Consider the following 20,489-nt stretch of genomic DNA (forward strand, 5'->3'; position numbering starts at 1 on the left):
TTATACATCCCATGATGGTCAGGTCCTCATTTACGGTCTCACTCCTGTGTTTCGCTGTTGCATTGAGTGCTTCAGTAGGCTGTTGAGTATCCACACTTGGTTACGATGTTGACTATATTAGAGCTTTCAATACAGACAATCACTGTACTTATTCAAACCCTATTTTGGATTTGATTCGATTGCTTGTAGATGGTTTCACAATTCTTTTTCTGTAAGATGGCAGAGTGTCATAGCCGGAAATATACATTACATTACAGTCATTTAGCAGACGCTTTTATCCAAAGCGACTTACCGGAAGTGTATTCAACATAGGTATTCAAGAGAACTACTAGTCACCAGAAGTCATAAGTGCATCTCCTTTCTTAATCAAGCATCTTAAAGCATAAACCAGAGCAAAAGTATAGTGCAGAGGCAAATTACTACGAAAACAATAATTGCAACAGACTAATACGAATATAATAAGTGCTACAAACTACTACGAATAGGATAAGTGCAGTAAACGAATACGAATTCAGTAAGTGCAGCGAACTGATACGAATACAGTAAGTGCAACAACTAATACGAATGCAATAAGTGCTACGAGGAAGGCTCAGGGTAGTACTTCTTGAAGAGTAGTACTTCTTGAACATACAAATGTTACAAGTAACTAAAAGCTGTTCCACAAGGATTGGTTCTGGGCCCTTTGCAGTTTACAATTTATATTGAAATTATTATCTCTTCTCTGTATTGTATGGACTGTATTGTCCATCTTTTTGTGGATGACACTATTGTGTATTGTTTTGCTGACCTGTACAACCTTCCTTGTGTGCTTTACAAAATGCACGTTTCAACTTTAAACTAGACTTTAATTCAGGCAAATAGTTAGGGTTAAATCCTCAGACAGGAAGTCATCACTTCTCTCCCACATTCACTAACAATAAAAAAATGAAACATCTCAAAAAAGGAACTAAATAACTAAGTCATTGGCAGGACTTATTTTGACATGCTATACTATATTATTTTTTGTACGTAATATACTATGATTTTTTATGACACACTAAACTATAACATTTTGGTGGCTTATTTCTACGGACTTTACTATGATTTATTTATGACTTTTGTTTACTTTTTTCGACATACTATGATATAACTTTTTCATGACTTCAACACCCTATACTATGGGATTGTCAGGACTTATTTGGAAAAACTATAAACACTATACCATGATTTTTTCTAAACGCTTTAGTATGACTTTAAAAGAAAACTAATTGACCATATGACCACTTACCTTTAGGAAAAAGGGCTGCTGAGGATCTGGAAAAAAATCCACCTATTAAGAACTTATTAAGCATTTATAATTGCGTTTATTACACAATGATATAGATAAAAATCAACCAGAGATATTTCATCACCTGGTTACCAAAAATCTGCTCTTGTTAGTGGTTTATAAATAATTTATAAATACTAGTTGCTGATTATTAACCGTTAATTAAGCCATTAATTACAACTTATAAAGCCTTTTTAACAATGCCTTATCAGAAAGTGGTAAAAAGCAAGACAAGTGACTGCTTATAAAACTATATTTATTGACTTATTTAAAAGACTGTACATTGTGGTGCATGAAGCAAATAAAGGAGACTCAAGCCATCATCGTGTGAAACACAGGCAGTGGGTAGGATAAGGGCGATAAGACTGTTAAAATAGATATTGGGATTGGATTGTGTTGGATGGATGGAGCAGTTGGGCCCTGTCAGACCCCAACAAATGTCATAAATACTAATGACTACAGTCTCTTCACTGGAAGGAAAGGCTATACACACATGCACAGAGGAAGCAAAACAGTTTAACAGCATCCTGGAGACTCACTGTCTGGTTCCTTAATGGTGCCTCACCATGTACTCACTATCTGGGGATAACTGATATTTCACTGGCACCGATTGGAATCATTTAGTATGCAATAAATGTGGCCAATCAATTAAAAAAGATGGACAACCAAGAAAGATAAGAGTAAGATCATTTTGACTAAGAATCACGACATAACAGCTATATGAGACACATCTAAAAAAAATAGTTACATACAAAACAAAAAGCCTTGATCTGTTGAGAGCCAGCATAAAATGTTTGTTGAATTGCTTTGAAACAAGAGCCTTCCAAAACATCGCATTAAGTCATTTTTAAGCTTATACCACTAGAAAAGCTAATAGGACAGAAGGCACAGCAGAAACAAGTAGCTGCAGTAAATTCAATAAGACTACTGTATACTGTGTCGCCTTCTTCATGTGAAACCACAGCAAGCTGGCTAGATGCTTTGTGGTGGACCTGGATTAAGGCCTCTCTTCTGTTGGACCAAGTATTAAGAACTGAACTCCAATCGGCTACTCAAGACTTGTGCTGGTAGTTAGCCAGGAAATATCATTCATTTTCCCCCCTAAGCCACAAATCTGGACACTTCAATAAGTTTTCAAAGTCAAGCCGGTGTTCCTAATTACAAGAAGCCCTCCTACAGAAGGTTGTGTAGTAAACAGGTACTGCAGCAAGTGAGGTGGAGGTGGATTTTGCCTGGTGGATGGAGTTTAGCCAATGGTCCATGTAGGACAACAAGCTGAGACTCCTGCATGGCCTTCCTCAAGGAACACATTTTGGCGCCATCGTCTGATACTGCCAACAATGTTCACATTTGCTGCGTGCGGCATGGCTAAAGCGTCACCCACCCGTGATCGCTACCGCCAGACAATGTGATGACTGGGGAGCACAGCGCTGTGGCCAACGAACGTCAGATCTCTGACAGAGTGACCCGCAAAGATTCTGCTGAGCTCTCGATAGACAGGATGAAGGTGTCCTCGTTGGAGTAGTGCTGGATGATGTTGTCATCCATGTTCACCATGACCCTGAGGAAGAACAGACACGTTTACCGTCAAGAGTGCATGGGTACTTTTAAAGGCTAAAGCTTCCGTTAATTAATCTGCATGTTACTTTAGCCATGCTAGCTGCTAGCATAATTCTATGGATGGTAATATTGGCCAATTACTTTTGATCAAGACTACAACTATTTACAAGAGCCAGTGTGTAGCGTGTAGGGGGATCTATTGATAATAATATAGTATCATTAAGTATGTTTTCTTTAGTGTATAGTCCCCTAAAAAGAACATTTTGCCATGACATTTTTACACACACATGCATGGTCCTCTGGGGATGAATCCTACGGACTCTGGCGATCCTGCTGCCACTGGGAGGTTATTGTTTTCTGCTTTAAGTGAAGGGCCTCAACAACCTTTTTGATGATTGCCATGAAATTTGGTGGGTTTGTGTCCAAACATTCATGTCTCCCACGGGATGAATTGAGAGAGATAATACGTTTCCTCTACTTCCGCTTATGACCAAAATACCTTCAAAACTAATGATGTTCCCATCAGCCTCGGCTGTGCTTTGTGTTTAGTGCTAATTAGCAAATGGTAGCATGCTAGCACACAAAAAAAAAGATGGTGAACACAGTACACATTATATCTGCAAAACCTAGACGTTTGCATTTAGCTCAGCCCCATGGTGCCTCTGTAGGGCCTCACAGTGGCTGAATACTTTTTTCTTGTTTCAATAGTTTGACTCACTCACCCTTTTTTGCTTTTTTGGTAAACTTTGGCCATCTTGTCAACAGGTAATGCATATTTCTCTGAGATCTGTGAAGAAAACAGTGCACTTTCAACATGTTGAAGCACCTCAAGGCCCCCACCTGTATCATAACTATTTAAAATGTATTGTATTAATGATCTGGGACTGACTTATTCTGTTTAGCACAATGGATTCACTGTGTTTGTGTTATTGTTTCAGACTAAAGCAGCTCAAACAACACTTATTAATACTCACTGCCTCCATCAATGCCTTTAGGGTTGGGGTGCGCAGCATTAAGGCATCAAACACTTCATCACACTCCTTCCTCACATACAGCAGAACTGATGAGGCAATGGAATAGACAAGGAATTATAATCCATTCTGACAAATAATAATGTAGGAGATCAAAACCTTTAAAGAGAGATTAGCAACATTTACCAACCTTTCCTTTCCGGTTCCGCTTTGGATTTCTTGGGCTGAGGTGAGCAGACATCTTCCTCAGCAGCACATGCCATCCGTTTCACCACAACACTTCTGACACACACAGTCATCATTGTCATTATCATCATCATCCACATTTAAAGGGAAAATTACTGGAACTCTAACCAGATTTTTTTTTTTAAATGGAGATCATCGAACCAGAGGTGTGAAAATAACAGTATGATACTCACCCATCTCTGTTGCTCTCTTCAGTGTTGAAAGCAAACACCTGCAAATGGAGTAGAGCAGCAACATGAGGTACACTGCAGGACTGTACAGTTCCCATGCCTCTGTGTGTGTGTGTGTGTGTGTGTGTGTGTGTGTGTGTGTGTGTGTGTGTGTGTGTGTGTGTGTGTGTGTGTGTGTGTGTTAGACAATGAGACAGGGAGGGGTCCCTCACCTGCCCGGCTCTCTGCATGTTTCCAAAGTAGACGTCAGGAATGAAGAGGACAGGCTGGGAGTCCAGGTCCATCATGGTTTTGAACAGCGTGTTATCACCCCTCTTACAGGGAGAGGTCTGCCCTGAGCTGCCATTTTTCCCTTTACCACAGAGAGAGTATGAACTCAGCATCTGTTGCCAGGCAACCACTCCAAGTGAAGATTTTGATATGGTTTTAAATACAGTACCAGTCAAAAGTTTGAACACACCTTCTCATTCAACTACTTTGAAGAATCTAAAATATAAAACATATTCTGGTTTGTTGAGCATTTGTTTGTTTACCACATAATTCCATATGTGTTCCTTCATAGTTTGAATGTCTTCAATATTAATCTACAATGTAGAAAAAAATAAATAAATAAAGAGAAACCATTGAATGAGAAGGTGTGTCCAAACTTTTGACTGGTACTGTACATTTCCCTGTCTTTTGCCACTTCCATTCAACAGTGATTTTATATCAAGCTCTCTAATGTTATTTCTGAAGTTGAAATTATATCTAATTCATATTTCATTATTTAGCCAAACAAAAAAAAAAGAATGTTTTTACCTTTCATCCTCTTCCTGAGCTGCTTCTTCTCCTCATCGCGAAGCTTCCTCTCGGCGCCCTGCAAAATAGAAAAGGGGTTGACGGGACAGAAGAGACAAGAGTATGCTCAAAGAAAAAAAGTAATCGTAAAGCACCGCTCATTGTTGAACAGATCAGGGAACTGACTTGTGCCTGAATGCCATCCTCACCTTATCGCAGAAGACCTTGATCTGAGCGAAGGCCCTGTGGATGGGCCTGCTGCTGCAGCTGTTGTAACTGTAGGTGTCAATCTGGATTATCAGAGGCATCCCCTTCACGCCCTTCTGCGAGGAGAAGTCTGTGCTCAGACAGTTTACCGAAACAAAGACCTAGAAAACAAAAATAAGTCAGAGGACAATTTCTGGAGTTTTGTGACCTTAAACAAGCAGTGTGAAAGGTGATACATCATGGTTTCAGCTGCACCTTTTCAAATGGAATAAACTGCAAACTTCCCTCAAACTAGAGTCTTACATTCCACTTGGAGCTTTTAAAGCTTAACTATCTAAACTATGTTTTTTATGATTCTCTTAATTCCTTTTAATTTCTTATTATGATGCAGTTCCTTCTGTTTAGCTGATTATAATCTCATGAATGCTTCTAGTCCTCGAGTCTCTTGTGGAAAAGAGATCTTAATCTAAGTGAGACTGCCTGCTTAAATAAAAATCAAATAAAGTGATTTAAGTGATTCCCAACCACGAGGTACTTTCGCAGTTGCCAGGGCGTACGTGGAAACATTTTAGAGAAGTTGAACTAATTTGGAGAAAAACAAAAATCAAATTATAATTTGATTAGAAAACATTGATTATTAAATTGAATCAGCTGTACCACTTAAACGTGAGCTCATGAAAACTAATTAGCATGCAAGCAGAGAGGTCTAAAGCGAGCTTAAAGTAGTGGAGAAATAGTTAAAATACTTAGCCAAAAGTAAGGAATATGCAGTATATCTCTTACTTTTTTTATTACATATCAATACATGGTTGAAATAGCTTGCTAAAAGTAATAGATAATTTGTTGAACAACATATCAACATATTAGTAAACTAAAAGTAAGAGACATACAGTATAACCCTAATTATTTAGAAAAAGATTAAAATACTTTCATTGGTAGTAGTCCAGAACCATGAACTAACCACGCCAAATAGTGACAGTTCAATTGTATTAATACACTTTTATATCATTAACGTGAGGCATTTAATAACATCCAGAATAAAAATTCATTCAAATGAACACATTTTGTACATGACGGATGGTGAGAGGGCTTATTAATGAGAATTACAAAAACAAGGAACACTTAAGTTTTTTAAAAAAGATGAAAAAATGACAGAGTTGACAGTGATGGTGAATGAGAAAATGTTCTTCTGTCTTACATAAAAACTGGACACCTTTCTACAAACTGAAATCATCTCACTACTTGTGAAGATTTTTTTGTGGGTGGATAGTCAATATTCAAAGAATCAAGGAAATGCATCACTTTAATTTTTAACTTATGTAGCTACTGGTGAAACATTATCTGGTAACTAAGAGATGATTATAAAAATGTATTAACTCTAAAGATGAGAACCTACTGTCATCAGCTTAGTAAGTTTTACAGCCAGTCAGATCTGATGGGAATCTTTGTTCCTGAGTGAATCTCAACCTGAATCATATACGATGCAGTGATGAGTGAGAGGGTCACAGGGTCACAGGTCACCACAGCAGCACTTCACAGGCCAGAAGCAACACAGATCTGTCCCATAACCTCTCAGCACCACTTTATATGCTGACAAAAAAGCTTCCAATCTGTCAGAACACATTTGTGAATGATCTTGATTTAGAAGACAGTGTTTCGCGTACAGAAATGCTGAACTACTCTTTGCTACTAGATCACTCTTTCCCGGGGCCAAATAATGTAGCAGAGCAGAGCTGCTGCTCTGTTGGATCTTTTAAAAGCTTTTCAGAGAAAAAAAGAAATTCACAAAATTTCACCCCAATTCCATTACAGTCACATAACTTTTAAAGTTCAAACCATAAACCATAAAGTGTGCTCATTCAGCCGCATGACAGAACAGATTCTCGCCATGATTAATGATGATGCCAAAACATCTTAAAACAACATAAACTCCTGATGAATTTTCCCGTTAAACAGGTCCGACAGTTTAGGCAACAAGTCGGCAGAGACTGATAACGGTAGAGATTCAACAGCAAATTTTCCCACTACGCAGCATCAACCGCATCGTGCCTGAACCTGCAGAGGTGAGGGCTGATTGCTGGAAAGGCCTGAAGCACACTTGAGCCTCCTACACACCTCCACAAATTCACACCTCCACAGACCCAAGCCATTTCAATTTTCTCCAGAAGCACTGGACGTGTTGCTGCTAGCATCTCTGTGTGTGTGTGTGTGTGTGTGTGTGTGTGTGTGTGTGTGTGTGTGTGTGTGTGTGTGTGTGTGTGTGTGTGTGTGTGTGTGTGTGTGTGTGTGTGTGTGTGTGTGTGTGTGTGGACATACTGAGCTTTCAAATGCAATCCTAAAAAGAGAAAGGGTCACGAGGGCAGCGTTAAGTGGCTGTTCAGTGCCATCCGCTCAACCAGGCACAAACAAACAAACAAACAAAAAAATACAGAGACATGCAGCAGGAAGCAGCTCATCTCCCCTGCAAACACATTCCACGCTCTCATTACAATGAGGATGATGATTGTTGCTTGGCAACAAGTGGCAAGGCCAAAACAAAAAAAGAGGATTATTTGCAACAGAAATACCAATTTTGTACGTCAGCATCGTCAGAGCCTGATTAGACATCAAATTATGTTTTGGAAAAAATAAAATTCTAGGAACACAGAGAAAAAGATACACGATAGCAGCTCCATGCGAGCACACAGACTTCCTCACAATAACAGAGGTGTTCATTCTCAACCTCTTCCACATTATTACCGGCTTTGGTCCTGTGTGGGGGCATAGGAGGACTGTCAGCGTGCAGCGGCGAGGCTGATAATGATCATCTGGTTTCAGACAGCATAGCCACATACTGACATCCACACTCAACAAAACCAGTCTCACCCTGCTCAACCAACAGCATTCAATACTCTGACTGTAATATTCTGGTGAGGCTTTATATAAATCATCATATATAAAAAAAATGATCTAGTTGATATTCAGTGCATGAACTGTTGTCCACTTCCATTTACTACATCAGTGAAGCTTAAAGGATGGAGGGCATGTAGGAAAGTAGGAGAGGGAACTTTTCTTCTCACCATAGATATTTACTTTACTGTATCTTAGCCATCTTATGCCAGGTTGGTTACAAGTAATCTCTATAAACAGCTTCTGCATATGAATGCAAAATCAACAGGACAAGACTTTGGTATCGGAAGTGCTCTGGTTTCCGATTGTAGCCCGCTCATGGTCCGGGTAACAATCAGATGTTAGACATCGTCTCTAAACTCCATTCTCGTGTCTCAAGTTGCTAATCGTAATGTAAACAGTGACCGCGGCACTGAAAAGGAAGTCTTGGTCAGGGTATCCGATGGCTACACAGGAACCCTTGAAAAACTGTCCCTGGCCACCAGAGGCTTAATTGTAATCAGACCAATAGCTAATGGGTTATGAGATGGAGTTACAAATTACATTAATGTGGGTCCCAAAAGCTATTTCATCCCGAGGGGAACTTGAATGTTTGTAAGAAATTTGATGGTAGTCCATCCAATACTTCACTTCCAATACTTCACTCAAAACCAAGTATGTTGACCTGTCACTAGAGAAAAAGTCCTAAAAAGAAAAAATGTGTGGCTGTTTACCAGTCAGAGGGGGTCTACTGAAAAGATGCAACTTGCATTATGGGAAGTGTAGGATCAAGTGTTTTGGGCTCGAGGTCAGGAGGATCATTGGAGAGCTGCTTGATGAAACACAGGAAGCCGTAACAATTAGTGTTCTAAAGCTGGAATGTGTGTATAAGTACTTTTTTTTTTTATCTGTAGCTGCTTTCCAGCCATACAAGGTCTGCAGTACCTTCTCAAAATGATGGTACATTATTGTGGTCAGATTCACAACGAGCTTATTCTTTTGTGTCATCAGGTTTGACTTAACCATTGCTTGCCTAACTTCTTAAGACATTTTTACAAATAAATTAATTGATATAAATGTATTGAATTTGTTATTTATTAAAATAATGGTAACCGATACAGGAATGGGGGGGTTACACCGTGTTCACACAATGTTTGCTATTTGTCTTTATCCAACTGGCCACCTGTACAAAAAAGGTGAAATCCGAGTAGCTCCTCTCAGAATCCAAAGCTGTTATGTCCACAATTTGAAATAATGACCCATGGAGTCCAAAGGGGTTTGGGGACATATGTTCCAACTATTCTGATGTTTCATGGAGCAATCTTGAGTTTCGAACTGACAAAAGAAAGAAAAAAATATGACAAAACTAAGTTGTTTACTGGCTTGTTTCAATCATTTCCTGCTTTGACTCAAAACAGCACCCAACCCCCCCATTTCCTCTGTTGCTTTTGTACCTGAGCTTCTTCGCTGACATCCCATGTGAAGGAGACAGCGTTGTAGGCAATTTCCTCTACGTTCCCGATTGTGTTGAAGCTCTCCTTGTAGTCGGCTGCAGATGCAAAGTGAACGGTTTCAGTGGGAGGTTTGTGTCAGCCCTAATTTCAACATTTGAGGGCTCTTTCAAAAAAACAAAATGGTGGCACAAGCAACAATACAATTTAACAAAAAAATACATACAAAGTCCTGCATATTTAATAACAGAGTAGCATTTTATTGTTGTAACTGGCCAAGGTGGAACTATTACTTTATACACTTTTGGGCAGTTTAGTCCACTAGTAGTAGATTTTCTTTTACTTTTCTCTAGTCTTTGCTTTTTTTGTTAAGATATTGGACATTGAAAACCTCATTTAAAACAAACCTGGTTGTTATAGGTTTGACCATGGTGCTGGCATGAACTTGCCACAGACAGACTCACCAAAGTGTCTCACATTTTCTGCTTCATTCCATTGAGTTTCCAACCACAGGTTGAGGCCTGTCTGTTATTGATGGTACAGGATATGGCTCCAGTCCAGGCCTCCGCCTATTACTCCCGTTAACGCCTATGCAAATGCAAACCCATTGGCTGTCTATTCACAGCGCTCCTGTGGGAATCGAGGATTGACAGTTATTCAAATTGAGTCAGGTTTCACCTCGGGATATGTGACAGGATCCTCCTGGAGTCTCCTGCAGGTTTGCCACCTGCTTGCTTTCTTCTTTTTTTTTTTTTTTAACTCTATGGTTTTGTGGAGCTTAGGTGTCTAAATATCTATATCTGAGTGTGATATTTCATACCAAAGAGGGTTCCGTTTTTGTACCTGGGCCTATTCCTGTACCACCTACAAACCCACATAAGGGCCACGAGTGTAACAGGCAGGTTTATCGACAATAATCTTACCAATGTCCAAGACTCTCTGTTTGGCAGTGTGCTGGCGGGAGTGCCAGTATTTCCAATTCTTCAGCTGCTCGTCTCTGCACTTGTCTTCCCCAAAGACAACCATGATAACACTCTGAAGTAGAAGCAAAGAGATACAAAATATATATCAGTATCATGTCTAAGCAGAGTAAAATGTAATCAAATCCCGAATAACATTTCATTTCAGAGTGTAATGAGATTTCACACTACCCGACAATAAGCTAAATGTAGAACCCTCTACCTACACGCTTCCTCTCCATGAACTGGCCCCCTCCCTCACCTGTACAATACTGTCCTGTTGCAGCTCAGAGCCTCCCATGGTGCATTGCTCATTACTGGACGGGCCCTCATCAGGCCCCCTTGACGGCGTCGGTCCACTCACCCGCACTTTGCCTCTGGGCTGACGTTGGGACGATCTGAAGCCGGCCTTCGACAGTGTCAAAGCGTAGAACTGGCCCCGGTTCAGGTAAGCCATGGGTCCTTCTCCCTGCCACGGCCGGATCGACATGCTGGCCTCCATACAGTACTGGAAGCTGCCACTTTGAGAACATGAGCATGTGTGTGGGGAAATACTTATTTTATTTTTAAAATTGAGTAAATTGAGCTTGAGAAGAAGACTGATGCAGCAAGAACGGCTTGTAATGCCTCTAAAAAATGAAAAATCGAAAACCAACTATCAATGTATTTACGAACAAGTATTGTGTGTATCGTAAGCATGACATATCTTTTTCCTCTGTACCATAGAGCTGTTATTTATTTAAAAAAAGAACATAATGTTCCTTCATTACCATGAACACAACCACAGTGTAGTTGTTTTGTTTGGACTCTATCCCACATACAGACACTTGCTACCTTACAGCAAATTCTCACTACATCAAATGTGTATGACTTAAAATGCACATTTAAAAATATACAGCGCCCAGCATTTAAACGAAGCTATATACATGTGAATCAGGTTAAGAGAGAGTTCTTGTTCAGTAGCAATGAATTGGCTGGAGTCGGAAAATCTAAAGGGAAATCATGAAGTGAGAGACAGACTTGGTTTTTGGTCTTAAAAGTGTCAACATGACAAAAATAGAGAAGATGCCTCCCTAAGCTTTAACATATATATATATATATATATATATATATATATATATATATATATATAAATAAACAAATCATTTAACGTTTTCACTCGTCTGTGAGTTTTTCAAACTTACGTTGGTGGGCTGTAGTGGAATTCAGCAACTCCTGAGGAGGGACTTCTGTGGTATATCTGTTAAAGAAGAATATATATGAATATATACATACATACATACATACATACATACATACATACATACATACATACATACATACATACATACATACACACATATATATATATTTTTTTTTCAGGCCTGTCACTGCTGGAGCAAACATGATCCTGGTTTACAAAGCAAGACACCCACCTCACCCTTATTGTAAAACAAGTCTCACCTCTCCTTCTACAGCATCTTCATCAGTGCTGTCTGGAGTGCCTCTTTGTTCATCTTTCAAGTACCCGGAACGGGACAAATCGTAGTGGCTCTGCTCGTAAGCCATCCTCATCTCCTCTCTGGGCTCCTCTCGGTAAGAGCCTCCGGAGCAGGACAACCCCATGGACGTCTGGCCCTCTGTCTTGACTAGAGCCAGAGCCGCCCCGCCTCCACCTGTACCATTTCCTCCTCTGGTGTCTCCTGCAAGGCAGGCAGCTCCATACTTGGAGCCCTGCTGCTCTGCAGCGGTGTTGTTGTTTAGGGAGAGATTGACGGGCATGGATCTGAGAGCGTGAAGATGGTAGTCCAGCATCTCCAAGCTACCGCAATTTTCAGGTCCCATAGGAGAGGGCTCTGTGGGTTTAACAGCGCTTGAGGCACATCTCCTCTCTCTTGGAACCTGACAGGGTAATAGCAAATACAAAAAAAATGCATATATTATTCAAAAATGTTCTTTATTATATCGGATTTTATTGGCTGCAATGTCAAGCTTTCCACACCTTGTAGTAGTCGTACAGCAGTCCCAGTGCTGCTGCGCTGTCTTCATCTCCATTGATGCTCATCATGGCTTTAGTGGCAGCGGTCAGCGGGTTCTCCAGGTAGCTCCTCCATGCTTCATCCTCGCTGCTCAGCGCTCTGCGAGAGGGCAACAGCATGTCGTTGGGTACAACCACCACCAGCCGTTTACTGGGAGAACAGGGGGTGGTAATGGGAAAAGACGACAAGCCATATTGTTACTGCAAGGTCAATCTGTCGTTTACAGCAGCTGCGTCTGCCAACCCGCCAAGTCTGCCCCAGGCTGTTTCTCACCAAACTTCAACTGAACGTGCCAGCTCGGTGTGAGGCGTGTTTATTTAAGTTCACTACTGTATACCATATTAAAATAACACAAAGAGGTACTGATTCAGTTCTGAGCATTTCTAAATAAATCATTTTTTAGACATCATTCAGATAGGATGGCAAGAAGGGCACACGTTGAACAATATTGCAAAATAATATTTACACACACATAAAGATAGCTAGATAGCTAGATAGATAGCTATTTACAGGGAAACAAAATATTTTGCAATAGTTATAGTGCATATAAAAACCGTAACACTGGAATTACAGCCAGGTTTTCCTATTACACAATCACTTTGATATTACCATTATATTCATTTCGGTTATTTCTGCAGTTGAATCTGTACCAATAGACATGTCCCCTCTTTAAATAGATCTTAAAGGCATAACCAAAAAGCATGTTCTGCTGCCTATGTGTAAAGGAACAATGAAACCAAAGACATTTGAAATATTTTAAGCTTGCAAAAATGTAAGTAAAACTGACAGACATAATTCCTCGCCGTATTATTGTACTTTCTCTTACCTGTCCAGGTCCATGTTGCCTACAGGACTCTCAAGTGTTTTCTAGGACTAACTTGAGGAACTGGACTTTCTAGTTAGTGCAGGTAGGTTTGTGTGGGAGACTGAGAAAACTAGGCGTGCAAGAGGCTGGCTCTATTTAACCTCTCAGTCAAAGCCACCAATGAAATGTTCTATAAACTTGCGTACTGAAGTATATTCGGATGTCTAGCATAGACAAGTACAATTTGAAGCTACGCTGATACATAAAAAAACATTTCTTGGACGTGCCAGGTTTCGATCCTGTTTGGCAAATTTCGGAAATTTAAAGAGATTGGTATACTACTGCAGTCTGCAGCAGCTGAAGATGCAGGATAAACAAGGAAACGAAAATTGCATGGCTGATTTGATAGATGTTTATACACAGGTGGCATAGTCGTCCCCCCATTTGTGGACGAGGAGGGAAAGGGCGTGGCCTGTGATGAGCAAAAAGCAGTCACGCCGATATTGAAATTCAGTTTCTGTCTACGACACCGGTGTAAAAAAAAGTTTTGTTGTGCGCTGGTGGCAGTTTGAAAGAAAGAAGTGTATGACGACAAGTTCTCGCCGAGTTGGGGCACGTTCATTATGTCAGAATTTTGACTTAAAGTGGCAGATTGACTAATATGCCAGACAAATACTGTCTTTATCATTATATTGTGCGGCTGCTTAGATGCAGTCGCAGCAGGAGGAAAGTATAGTAACTGGTGTGAGTAAACTTATTGTTGTCTGCACCGTGACACCTTGTGGTAGGCATATCATTTTGCACCATGCAGACCGAAAAATGTTAATCAGATATGTAATCCACAAATGTGGTTGGCAATGCGCATTGATTTAAAAAAAGATATGTTTTGTATCGGTTAAGGACTGCTGCCTTTCCGCTCATAAACTTTGGTGCATTCGGTATTTCAGGTTTGTTTTGTTAAGCTTTTCCTGTTGCAAGAGAGGATGGAGTAGATGCTGCCTTTTCGTGCTGTCAGAAATGTTCAGATCAAACCGGATCCAAGCCATGTCCCTACAGCGCCTCACTCACGTCCACTGACAACACTTGAAGGCAGCACAGCGTAGGGCGCGGGCATGCGCATTAGCGCATTGAGGACAAACCACTGTAAACTGGTGGAAGATTCGTAGAATTAAACATGCATACATTTCTTGAATTTTATTTGGGTGGCTTCCTTCGGTAATACATTTATTTTTGCTGGTAATGCATTTACCAAATATGTCATTGGACTCGTAATGCCTTTACGTCTTAATATCTATCTTAATACATATCAACATTCAATTTTCTGTGTGTGTTCCTTCAAACTATTCTGCTGTTAACGTTGCCTGACCTGGCGTCAGAGATTGAAACCCCTGTGCAACCATCGCTCTTAAATCCAGATGCCCGGTGACGAGCTAAAGTGGGCTCAGTTAGCTGAGGGTTAGGTAGCCGCACGAGAGCGATGCATGGCGCAGACTGGACTGACATCCCCCTCAGTGCTCAGGGTTGGGTGACATTTTATTTGTGACATAAAGTTACAAGCAAAGGGGGGAAATGGGTAACGTCACTCCTTTTTTTAGGGTTTACTGATTGTCCACAGTGTTTTGTTAGAATAACAGTCCCTCCCTCGTCAAAAGCAGTTAAAAACAAACCTCTAATATAATCATATCGCTGACCTAGTTATTCTATCTATTATAACTTTGAAAATGTGCAGTCGGATTTTCTTTGGGGAAATTTCCAAGTTAATTGCCTCATCCCTGTGACCCCCAAAAAGTGGCAATTAACCTAGTTCTTTCACATTTCACACTAATTGCTGTCTTGCACATTTTGAAGTCTAATGATCCTATAAGACGGATGTCTTTAAATTGTTCATCATCAAGGTTTCTTCATCTGAAAGCCACAACTGGTGTAACTGCTTTGTGTTTCCAGTCGGTGCGTCTTTCAGCCCCCTCTGTGCTTCACATTTTCCTCTCCAACCTCTTCTCAGGGGGTTCTAGGTTTATCAGAACCCCCTTTTTCTCAGTTTATGGTTCATCATCTTCTCTATGGTGTTGTAGTGATCAAATTCCTGTATAATTTCTTCAGGTTTAATTCAATTCAATTCAGTTTATTTTGTATAGCCCAGAATCACAAATTACAAATTTGCCTCAGAGGGCTTTACAATCTGTACACATGCGACATCCTCTGTCCTTCCCTCACATCGGCACAGGAAAAACTCCCCTAAAAAACCCCTTTAACAGGGAGAAAAAAGGAAGAAACCTATGGGAGAACGACAGAGGAGGGATCCTTCTCCCAGGATGGACAGAATGCAATAGATGTCATGTGTACAGAATGAACAGCATAACAGAGATACAACACATTCAATGTATATGACATAAATTATTCATATAATAAGACTACTTATAATAACAGCAGCAATTATTATAGTAGAATTATAATTATGAAAATAGGGATAGTAATGTGATTAATAATAATAATCGAAGTAGCAGTGGGTGTCAGTCGGCTCACAGCAGGAGGCACGACTACAGTCCAGGTACCACAACGATTCATGGAAACCTGCAGAGCGAGAAAGCAAAAAGGGCTTCAGGGTGGAAGTAAAGCTAAAATGCTTAATGGTACAGGTAATAGTAATGGTAATGTGACTAGTAATAATAATGGTGGTAGCAGTCGGTGTCAGCAGGGCCGTAGCAGGATGCACGACCACGGTCCAGGTACAGCCACGATTTATAGAAGCCTGCGAAGCGAGAAAGCACAAAGACTCCAGGGTAGAAGCAAGTCAATAAGCGTAATAGTACAGGCAATAATAATAGTAATGTGACTAATAATGATAGTGGTAGTAGTAGTGGGTGTCAGCAGGGCCTCAGCAGGTGGCACGATGACAGTCCAAATATAACCCCGATTCCTGGGAACCTGCCAGGCGAGAAAGCACAAGAACTCCGGGGAAGAAGCAAAATCAGTAATGTGCATAAATAGGAGGTTAATACATAAAGAGGGAGTGAGAGAAGAGGAGAGAGAGTGTATCCTAGGTAGTCCCCCGGCTGTCTAGGCATATAGCAGCATATCTAGGGGCTGGACCAAGGCGAACCTGAGCCAGCCCTAACTATAAGCGCTATCAAAAAGGAAGGTCTTAAGCCTGCTCTTAAAAGTGGTGAGTGTGTCTGCCCCCGGACTGAAACTGGAACCTGGTTCCACAGAAGAGGAGCCTGATAACTGAAGGCTCTGCCTCCCATCCTACTTTTATATACTCTAGGAACCACAAGTAACCCTGCATTGATTGAGCGCAGCTTTCTAGTTGGGTAATATGGAACTATAAGTTCCTTAAGATAAGACGGTGCCTGGCCAGTTAGAGCTTTGTAGGTAAGTAAAATAATTTTAAATTCTATTCTTGATTTAACAGGGAGCCAGTGCAGAGAAGCTAATACTGGAGTAATATGATCTCTTTTCTTAGTTTTTGTTAGAACACGTGCTGCAGCATTCTGGATCAACTGTAAAGATCTAAGAGACCTATTAGAGCAGCCTGATAATAAGGAGTTACAGTAATCTAGTCTAGAGGTAACAAATGCATGAACTAGTTTTTCTGCATCGCTTTGAGACAGGATTTGCAAGAACAGACCCCTGTGGAACTCTGTGACTGACCCTGGTTTTCATCGAGCTTTCATTGTTTACATATACAAACTGAGATCGGTCTGATAAATATGACTTAAACCAGCTAAGTGCGGTTCCTTTAATGCCTATTAGATGCTCCAATCTCTGTAATAGGATTTGATGATCAATGATATCAAATGCAGCGACAAGTCCTTTGTCTGAAGCTATTAGAAGGTCATTGGTAATTTTCACCAGTGCCGTCTCTGTGCTATGATTCACTCTAAATCCTGACTGAAAATCCTCAAATAAACTATTGTTATGCATAAAGTCACACAGCTGATTTGCTACTGCTTTCTCAAGGATCTTAGAGAGGAACGGAAGGTTAGATATAGGTCTATAGTTAGCCAACACCTCTGGATCAAGAGTAGGTTTCTTAAGAAGAGGTTTAATTACAGCTAGTTTGAAGGCCTGTGGTACATGGCCCGTTAGTAAAGACAGATTGATCATTTCTAATAAAGAATTGCTAATTAAAGGTAAAACTTCCTTAAGCAGCCTGGAAGGTTTAGACTTAGAAATAGTTAAAGTCAATTGTTGAAGGTCGAAAAAAAAAAAAAAAAAGCCATCTAAATATATTTCAGGTTCTACAGCTGTGGATCGATCGGTACTGGTTGAGGGCAGTAGATTATACATTTTTTCTCTAATAGTTAGAATCTTATCATTAAAGAAGTTCATGAAGTCACTACTACTGAGGTTTATAGGAATACACGGCTCAACAGAGCTGTGACTCTCTGTCAGCCTGGCTACAGTGCTGAAGAGAACCCTGGGGTTGTTCTTATTTTTCTCTATTAATGCTGAATAATAGGCTGCTCTAGCATTACGGAGTGCCTTCTTATATATTTTAAGACTGTCTCGCCAGACTAACCACGCTTCATCCACATTGGTGGAACGCCATATCCTTTCAAGTTTTTGCGATATTTGCTTTAAATCGCGGGTTTGAGGATTATACCATGGAGCAAACCTCCTTTATTTTATTAGCTTCTTTTTTAGAGGAGCTATAGAGTCTAGTGTCATTTAGCATCATATATGGCCCGTGGGCACCAGAAGTTCCAGTCCCAACAGAAGAATGCCAAAAAGCAGGCAGACATCAAGAAGAGCAAAGACCACGACCAGAAGGAAGCGGCTAAGGCTGCTTTAGTATACATGTGCACTGTGTGTCTGGTATGTGCTTGGGCAGACAACGGAACATACAAGTATTCTATTATGAGCTTGGTATCATTTAACTGAAGTCAGGATTGAAATCAGTAGATAGGGGGCAGACAAATGAGCCACTTGCCTGCCTAATTAGATGCATAAAACAATTTAAAATGAGACGTGAGATGTTATTGTGTATGTATCAAAGATACCACAGTGAAAGTAGGATTCAAGCAAGGCTGCTACCAGATCATCTCACCTCACATATTGTTTTAGCTCTGCAGTTGGTAACTAAACTGCCCAAATCACTTCAAATGAGACATAGCTGATCCAGTGTCCCTGCCTGTGTCAATTTTGGGAGAAATGTCTTTTGGACACTCTGAAAGTGTTTTAAAAGCCCTCTCAGAGAAAGTGGGTTGAGCTTGTCGGATGGCCACGCCCTCTTCAGTGATTGTCCAGATCGCAGTGGGCTACACATGTTTCAGGAAACCTTTTTTTGCACGTTCCTTTCATATGCTTACCTCCAACACTGTCTGTGTTCTCTGCAGAATTGCTCTGTTTTTCAGTTTTTCTCTGTGGTGTCAGCGATTGAGTTTTAGACAACATCAGGGATTAATATGAGCTGATACTAAGTCATGCTTCACTTGCTCACTACATTTTTTTGAATAAACGCTCACCAGGAAAGGTGGCTCGCTACATGTATGTCACTTGTAAGTTAATGCATATTATTTTGCTTCAGCATGTTAAATAATCTGTTGTCACAGCGATTACTGACAAACAGCCTCTTGCATCATCTATGAAGGTAGCATCTCTGAAAGAATAAGAACATGTAGGCATTTTTCTGGTGGTGTACAATGCGGTGATCTTATTTCTAAAAGACCAAATATTCCCCTTTTACTGTGCGGATGGTTCTACCAGGGCTAACTAATACAATTTTATGAGCACATGCCTTGTTTATCAATTTTATTTTTGTTGGTGTGCTTTTTATATTATGTCTGTGGAAATGTATATTTTCTAATTTTTCACTTTTTTCCTTTCCCACACTTTCTCAGACACAAATGCCTGACCCGAAGACCTTTAAGCAGCACTTTGAAAGCAAACATCCAAAGTCCTCAATGCCCCCGGAGTTGGTCGGTGTGGAGGAATAATCCATTCACCTCTCTTTCAGTAAGACTGCTGGGGCTTCTACATTTGCCATGTTTTAGTTTTTGTATTTTCAGGACAAATTCAATTATTCCTCATGCTACCTAATTTAGTTCTCGATATATGTGTTCTATGCTGGGTTTTTACTGTTACTGCCTTCCCATGGTCTTTTCACCAAAATTGATTTTTTTTTTTACAAAACTATCCTCACTTGCCAGGTTTTGATCAGGGGGCCAGAACTGAGGGTAGACATAGCAGACAGCTACCCCCTCTTGGCTTGTGCCAAAAATGTAAATGTTTTACCTTATAATTGTATGCAATATTTCTGTCTTACTGTTTCAAAACGTTATGGGCCCCTTCCGCCATTACGCCACATCAGGGCTCCCACTGTTTCAGTACCAGGTTTGGATTTAGAAGAAAATGTAAAAATGGCACTGGCTCAGCTGAGCAAAGTTGTAATACTGAGAAAATAATTGAAAGTCATCTGCATCCAACTCCAATGTACTGTGAAATACAATATGGCTTTTTGAAAGGAATTTGTCATGTTCCAGGGTTGGGCTCATATAGAGCTATAGTGTACTTGGAAAGACACTTATTCAAAACCACTAATCTGTTCTTTTGAGTAGATTCAATTTTGATAAAACTTAAAAACAATCACAAAGTCACACAAAATATGCGTACTGTTATTGTCTAAGAAACATGTTAACAAAGTTAATAATGTGATATTCAGTGTCAGTGGATAATTATGAGGAGAATAATTGGAGCTGGTTGGGATTTTGCAACTTCAGCAGTGTGTGTCCAAGTTCTCAAGACATGGTTGACAGACTGAATGAGAACTCACCTAACTGGTTATGCGTCTTTACACTTCACATTGTCACTCCTCTTGCTACTTGTTTCCTTTACTTACCAATTCCGTTAGTTTGGCACTGCAACTCTGTTGGACCACACCTTTTTTGCACTGGTACCTGTGCATTTCTACAGCCAACACTATCTGATCTGCCCTTAAATAGGTTACAATCTTGAAATCTTGACCCAGGAGGAAAACATGTGACAAGGCAGAAATAGCTTCACTCTCTCCAACCAAACCAACCAGAATGCAGAAATAGTAGTTTCTATTAGGCAAGATATACTCTGTAGCACTGTGCCCTGTGTTCTAGTTTGTGACGCCCTCAGCATCACAAGCAGTTGCAGAAATGATTTCCCTACAGTGTGGAAAT

The 20,489-nt window shown here is 40.3% G+C and overlaps 2 protein-coding genes across 5 annotated transcripts; one reads left to right on the forward strand and one right to left on the reverse strand.

Moving 5' to 3' along the window:
* Positions 1–1,548: 1,548 nt before the first annotated feature.
* On the reverse strand, positions 1,549–13,734 carry LOC129109332 (grainyhead-like protein 2 homolog). Of its 3 annotated transcripts, none has more exons than XM_054621369.1 (15): positions 13,360–13,734; positions 12,497–12,683; positions 11,959–12,396; positions 11,700–11,755; positions 10,880–11,036; positions 10,480–10,591; positions 9,560–9,654; positions 5,240–5,398; positions 5,052–5,109; positions 4,466–4,605; positions 4,257–4,294; positions 4,028–4,116; positions 3,841–3,926; positions 3,589–3,653; positions 1,549–2,867 (listed from the first exon to the last, which is right to left on the reverse strand). In XM_054621369.1, the coding sequence occupies exons 1-15, from the start codon at positions 13,371–13,373 to the stop codon at positions 2,753–2,755; spliced, it is 1,809 nt and encodes a 602-aa protein (XP_054477344.1). In that variant the 5' UTR covers positions 13,374–13,734; the 3' UTR covers positions 1,549–2,752. The 3 variants fall into 3 exon arrangements, with proteins under 3 accessions (XP_054477344.1, XP_054477343.1, XP_054477342.1); XM_054621368.1 differs by having other exon boundaries at positions 4,028–4,119; XM_054621367.1 differs by having other exon boundaries at positions 4,028–4,119; positions 10,778–11,036.
* A 4,287-nt stretch (positions 13,735–18,021) lies between these two features.
* LOC129110064 (zinc finger protein 706-like) lies at positions 18,022–19,290 on the forward strand. 2 transcript variants are annotated; one of them, XM_054622214.1, is made up of 2 exons: positions 18,022–18,156; positions 19,182–19,290. In XM_054622214.1, exons 1-2 carry the CDS (start codon positions 18,022–18,024, stop codon positions 19,275–19,277), a joined length of 231 nt encoding a protein of 76 aa, XP_054478189.1. In that variant the 3' UTR covers positions 19,278–19,290. The 2 variants fall into 2 exon arrangements, 1 of the variants encoding a protein (XP_054478189.1); XR_008532118.1 differs by lacking the exon at positions 18,022–18,156 and adding an exon at positions 18,614–18,839 and having other exon boundaries at positions 19,182–19,260.
* The last annotated feature ends 1,199 nt before the right edge of the window (positions 19,291–20,489 follow it).

The sequence above is a fragment of the Anoplopoma fimbria genome, chromosome 20 (genome assembly GCF_027596085.1).
Source record: "Anoplopoma fimbria isolate UVic2021 breed Golden Eagle Sablefish chromosome 20, Afim_UVic_2022, whole genome shotgun sequence".
Classification (NCBI taxonomy): domain Eukaryota; kingdom Metazoa; phylum Chordata; class Actinopteri; order Perciformes; family Anoplopomatidae; genus Anoplopoma; species Anoplopoma fimbria.

What these genes read in the sequence shown, in the direction of transcription:
- LOC129109332 (XM_054621367.1), bottom strand. An exon ending in AAGATGCTGTAGAAGGAGAG is followed by an intron (nt 11,756 to 11,958) that starts GTGAGACTTGTT and finishes CTTCTTTAACAG; the next exon opens with ATATACCACAGAAGTCCCTC. An exon ending in ATGTCAGCGAAGAAGCTCAG is followed by an intron (nt 5,399 to 9,559) that starts GTACAAAAGCAA and finishes TTTGTTTTCTAG; the next exon opens with GTCTTTGTTTCGGTAAACTG.
- LOC129110064 (XM_054622214.1), top strand. Translation starts at nt 18,022, where the DNA reads ATGGCCCGTGGGCACCAGAAGTTCCAGTCCCAACAGAAGAATGCCAAA. An exon ending in ACATGTGCACTGTGTGTCTG is followed by an intron (nt 18,157 to 19,181) that starts GTATGTGCTTGG and finishes ACACTTTCTCAG; the next exon opens with ACACAAATGCCTGACCCGAA.